Source organism: Callospermophilus lateralis, chromosome 3 (genome assembly GCF_048772815.1).
Source record: "Callospermophilus lateralis isolate mCalLat2 chromosome 3, mCalLat2.hap1, whole genome shotgun sequence".
Lineage (NCBI taxonomy): Eukaryota > Metazoa > Chordata > Mammalia > Rodentia > Sciuridae > Callospermophilus > Callospermophilus lateralis.
The window spans coordinates 3,830,639-3,836,638 of record NC_135307.1 but is presented as its reverse complement, the minus strand read 5'-3'; the positions used below and the strand labels follow the sequence as shown (position 1 = coordinate 3,836,638).

The 6,000-nt window shown below is 46.6% G+C and overlaps 1 protein-coding gene across 8 annotated transcripts in view; it reads left to right on the top strand.

The window, feature by feature from the left end:
• Positions 1-4,209: 4,209 nt before the first annotated feature.
• Mark3 (microtubule affinity regulating kinase 3) overlaps positions 4,210-6,000 on the top strand; it is a 104,137-nt gene continuing 102,346 nt past the window's right edge. For 7 of the 8 annotated variants that reach the window (XM_076849581.2, XM_076849579.2, XM_076849577.2 and 4 more), the window contains exon 1: positions 4,238-4,841. In XM_076849581.2, coding sequence (XP_076705696.1) covers positions 4,791-4,841 — 51 coding nt within the window. In that variant the 5' untranslated portion in view covers positions 4,238-4,790. The other variant, XM_076849583.2, reaches the window with a different exon arrangement.

Below are 6,000 nucleotides of genomic sequence, written 5' to 3'. Positions count from 1 at the left end.
CTTGTGATGATGGGCAGTTACAGTGAGCCACACTTCCAGTTAATCAAGGGCAACCACCAATGCTGTACAATACATGAGACAGTCAACACTTTGTTATAAAAAAGGCTTTGTGGGCTGGGGTTGTGGCTCAGCAGTAGAAGGTACTCGCCTAGCACTGGGTTCGATCCCCAGCACCACGTAAAAAAGAAATAAATAAAATAGTTATTGTGTCCAACTACAACTAAAAAAAAATATTTAAAAAAAGGCTTTGTGTTAGATGTTTTTGCTCAACTGTAGTTGTTTTTTTTTTCCTAGTCTTTGATCAGTTTATTTTTTATTTATTTAATTAATTTATTTTTATTATTAGTTGTTCAAAACATTACAAACCTCTTGACATATCATATTTCATACATTTGATTCAAGCAGATTATGAACTCCCATTTTTACCCCGTATACATGTTGCAAATTCACATCGGTTCCTTATAAATTGATCTTTAAGGACATAAAAGTTTCACATTTTAAGCAAATGTTTATCTTCATCAGTCTCAGATCATAATTTTAAAAATTGTACTATTACCATTTCATTTGTTTTGGGAAAAAATAATTAAGTATTCTTAAAAGGCAAAGGAAACAGATTTCATAAAACTTTATTTATTTAACTGTGTTTTCAAGAAAAGATTAAAAAATTGAAATAAAATATAAAATACAAAAGAAATACATATAACTTTCATAGACTAAAGAGACAGTAAAAATAAAGAAATGAGGCAAATATAGCTTTGCGTTGAACATATTTGTGTTCAAAGCACTGGTGTTAAACACTGTAGTTTATACAATGATAAATAAGAAACAGTCCTGGTCTGCAAAGACATAGTCTAGTAAAGGAAGTAAGACATAAATTTAGGTAGCTAGAAGGTAAAATTTTTGTAGTGGTTCAAATGAGGGAGATATGCCTGTTTGGAAAAATCTGAAATGACCACAAAAGAAGTAGACTTTGTGCTTGAAAGACAACAAACTATAAGGAATTACAAAGAAACTCCTACAAGAGGTAAATGTATACTGCATTGGTTACACAAAGTATTTCATTTTGACAGGAATATAAAATGTGAAAAGGAGGATGTTTAGAGATAATTGGGAAAATGTTCATTGAGTCAAGATGATACAGAAGTAAATGGTGGCTACTGTATGACATAGATGGGAACATAAAATTACTTTGATCACAGAAGCAATAGGACCTGCGTTTTTGGAAGACTAGAATAATGATTGACATGAGAAGAGATTAGATGTGGAACATGATTGTGCAATAACCCAGTGACGAATTGGGGAGTATCTACACTAGAAAGAGCAGCAATGGCACTGAGGTGGCTCATGGGAAATGTGATGTATAACCATGGTACCTGGCAAACAAGTAGATGTAGAAAGTAAGGGAGAAAGAAGCCAAGGAAATGATGAGGAGATGATGGCAATAGTATCAGTTGAGAAATGTAAGAATTTCAGAACGGATTAATGTGTCAAAATGATCAGTTTAATTTTTATTCATATTTTAAGGAAAATTTCAACTGTAGTTGTTATGTGAGTGTTCTGAACAAGTTTAAGGTATGCTGGCCTAATTTTTGATGTTCAGAAGGTTAGCTATATTGAATGTATGTTTTTGCACTGAGGATTGAACCCAATGGGTGCTCTATCACTGAGATAGAGCCCACTCCCATTTATTTATTTAGACATGGTTTCAATAAGTTGCTGAGGCTGGCCTTGAGCTTGCATCCTCCTGCCTCAGGCTCCCAAGTTGTTGGGATTGCAGGAATGCACCAGTACCCTTGGATTATTTATTTATTTTTTCTTTTCACAGTGCTGGGAATTGAACTCAGGGCCTCCAACACAATGGACAAGCACTTTACCACTGAGCTACACCCACAGCCCTAATTCCTGGTTTATTGAATGCATTTTTTACTTGTGATGGGTTTGTTGGAAGGAACTTAGCCCCACTGTAAGACAAGGAGCATCTGTAAGGTCTGTGTACGTCTGCAGCTTGGTACTTTTAGTTACATCTTTTCAGTTTAAGATGCTCCAGACAGAAACTATTCTAACATAAAGGCAGGACATAAGGAATATGAAAAGGGAATGGAAGAAGGCAATCGAAGGGTACTTCCAGCTTTTACTCTTCCTTCCACATCATAGATGCACATGATTCAGTACTACATAAGGTCTTTGGGCAGAACAATGCTTTCTTCCTCCTCCCACTTCCTCCTTCCTTTTCTGCATGGCATACACAGCATACCTTGCCTCCCATTCCCAGCTTTCTGTGGGACCATGATGTCATTTGATGTAAGTGCAATTAAAAGTCCAATGTTCTTCTTCAGTTCTAACCACTATGAACACCAGAAGCATCTTGAGTTAAGTACTGTCATATTCATTTCCTAACTTGGCCATTTACTGACTCACTAATGTATGGCTTTGGTGAGAAAAGCTCCTGGGTGGAAACTTCATACCCTAGTTACTTCTCTAGCTAATGTGGAATGCTCTGAATTGTCCATATGCTTTCTTTTAGTTCCTACCTGCAGCTGATACTCTTTTGGGGGTGTTTTCCTAACTCATCAGAGTCAGGAGCAGAATGGGTGCCATGCTATGTCCAAACATGCCTGGCTCCTGCCTCTCTCACTTTTGACATTTATCCAAACCCACCCCGTTCTTTCTCACTTCTGTGTCCCTGTGCAGCCATATTTCTTCTTGCATTGCTCTTGCCATCCACCCTTACCTAGCTGTCTACTCACGTAGACTCAGCATAAATATGTTTTCCTCTGGGAGTTTCCCTTGGTGTAGGTGGGCTACGTGCCCTTTCACGGTCTCCCACAACAGATGTGCTCAACCCCACTTACCATAACCTACATTTCAGTTGTACTGCTGCATGGAGCACACACTTAACTTAAAGGAATTCCACTATCTCTGCTTGGTCAAACAGGGAGAAAGAAAGTAACAGTTTAAATAGGGCCATGTGGATCCATTCAACACTCCTCTGTGAGCAAGCAGCGGGATATCTGACTGCATCTCCCTCCTTAGTTTTTATTTTTGATTCCGGAGCATCTGGCCTCTCTGGGAATGCTTCTGGTGTTTTAAAGATACATGCTTCACAGAGCAGGAAATGTTCCAGGCATAGCAAAATGTTGGGATGCTGAGGAACAAAAGAAAAAGCAGGAAGACAAGAAGAAAAGGCAAACAAGACATATCTATTATCAAAGCTGTAGAAACTGGGGTTCAGATCCCAATTCTGTTGCTAACCAACCAGGTGTTTTGGCCAAATCACTAACTTGTCTATACTTCAGATCACCTGGTGTGTCCGCCCATCTTTTATGGTCACCCTGAGGCTTCAATGAGTAATAAATGTAATGTGCCCACAAATACCAGTTCAGTAACAGTTCGTATTACCCCAGCCCACCCAGCCCTTCCTCCAGGAACCCTGAACCATTGGATTCCATCGAGCGAGGACAGGAAGAGTATCAGGGTAAGGAAAATTTTCAGGCGATGTAGTATCTCCAAGGTTCCAGCTGAAGTTGTCCTCTGAACCTGGCTGCCTCAAGCTCTCCAGTAGCTGCACACTGGCTATAAGAACCTGGTTATAAACCATCTACGGAAATTTAGGAACCGGCCCTTTCCCAATCCCCTGTGTGCCACCCTTCTCATTACACTCTTCCCTCTGGATGACATTTAGCTGCGTCGGGGTCTGTGTCCCTCCTGACGGACAGTTCTTTCAGGAAAGATGCGCCCGCAACCCTTGGTGTCCCAGGGCTGGAGGCAAGAAAGTTCGTTGGTTGAAAGCTTAATGCCTGGATCACAGTTAATGATGCAGGAGCCCACCTCCTTCCCGAAGCCCCGACCCTACAATTGCTGCTGTGGCTCCATCCGGTGCAGCGGGGCCCTGGGGATGCGACCGCAACTTTTGCACACAGTAGGCGCTCTGTAATCCATTCAATCCGGATCTGTAATCTGTAAATGCCACCCCAAGTAGCTGGGCTCAGGCTGCCGCCCAGCGCCGTTTCCCGGCTCTGTCTGGGATGCCGAACGCTCCCGGATTGTGGGAACCCGCGGTCCCAGCCTTCGGCCCCACCCCCTCCAGTCCAACAGCACCGAGTCGCCCCTAGCAACAGCAACAGGGCGGCGGTCTCGGGCCCCGCTGATTGGCGAACTCTGGAGGCGCCGATGTCGTCACTTCCGGTACCCGGATGCAGCGGAGGAAGCCGAGAGGCGGCCATCTTGGGTCCGTGAGGCTCGGCTGTGCCGGGGAGCGGCGGAGGCGGCGGCGGCGGCGGCGGCGGCTGCCGGCAGGGTGGGGGCGGAGTGGAAAGCGAACGGGATAAGGGAAAGCAGCCGGGCGCAGGCGCCTCCCCCACGGCCCCCTCCATGGTCGGCGCTCGCAGCTCGCGGCGGCCTGTCTTGCGCTCCACCTTCTTCACATCCTCTTGCTGCTCCTCCTGTCTCGGGGCTGCCCGCGGCGCTGTGTGGAGGCCCCGGCGCTGAGCTCCGCGGCGCGACGGGCGGGAGCGGCGGAAGAGGCGAGCGGGCCGGGGTCCGCGGGACGCCCTGAGGCGCGGGGACGCCGGCCGGCCGGCCGCCGCGCCCCGCCCCGCAGGGCTCCTGGCCGCGGCCGCCGGGGCCGGGGGAGAATGAGCCCCGGGGCCCGCGGGGGCACGGCCCGGGCCAGGCCCTGGATCTAGACCGAGGCCGCGGGGCGGGCGACTCGCGGCCGCTGCTCGCTGGCCGCCCAGGGCTGGGCGGTTTTGTTTTCGCCCTCGCGTGGTGCAGAGTCGAAGCGCAGTAAGATGTCCACTAGGACCCCCTTGCCAACCGTGAATGAACGAGACACTGAAAACGTGAGTGGCCCGCGCTGCCGGTGCGGACGCGGCGGGCGGGTCGCGGGTGCCCTGCGCTCTGGAGTGGCGTCGCCGCCCGCGGGTTGTCCCGGTGTGTGTGGGATCACCGCCGCGGGCCGTGCACGTTTGAACCCAGGTTAAAAGCATGTGTCCTCCGTGCAGGTTAATGGGAATCCATCTGGTTGATGGATTGTGGACTGGCCTTTCAGCTCCTTTAAAATGGTTCGGAAATAAGTTTAATGACAGTCGCTGGAACCAGATGCCCAAGGTGGGATCTTTGTTGCTCCCTTAGTTGCTCGACGACTCTGCTCGGAGAGTTGTCCCCGGAGAGAGGTCCTCACCAGTCCGGCGGCGAGAAGTTGGCTAAGCGTTTTGAAAGGCGGATGTGTAGTGAAGCTCTGCCTGCGCTTGCTGCCCAGCTGAGGCACGGCCCTCCCGGGGCTTCCCGTTTTCCTACATCCTAGAAAGTTTGGCTTAGAAGAGCTCTCAGGTCCCTTCCAGCGCTCACATCCCGTGCGTCTATAAAAGGTCTCTTTGATTTTATTCATGTGGACCTTTAAAAACTGCCAGGAATAGCATTGTTAAGGAGTGACAGCTTGAAGTAGAAATTACATTGAAATGTTTGGCTCTGTCCCAGTGTTTTCTGAACTCTTTCTCCAGCATCAGGTTCAGAAGTGTTGGTTATCTTAAATAAAAATATCTAGCATATTAACTCTTAAAGAAATTGCACTGGCCTTTCATTATAAGTGTTACGAGGTAGTTGCTGACAGGAGAATGCCATCTCTTAGGAAAGGCTTCCTTGCTTATGGTGATTTCATGCTTTCAGTGGTGTTCTGAGATGTTTTGGCAGAGTGGCATCAAATGCCTTCATTTTAATCTTCAAAATATCTCTTGGTTGGTTGATAGCTATTGGGTAACTTAATCTGTTTATGTAAACTGTAGTCTAAAGCATCCCCTCAGTATAATAATGTATAGTATTTAATGCTCTTTAATCTGGCAGTGGTCTAGGTTCCTACTCCACATGGATTAGAAAAATTACATAAAAAGTAATAGACTAGATCAGTCTGTGACCTTGTTCTTTTTTCTTTTTTTTCTGATGGTGGGGGGGTCCTGCTGTGTAGTACAGGCTGGTGGCACACTCCTGGGCTCAAGAGAATTG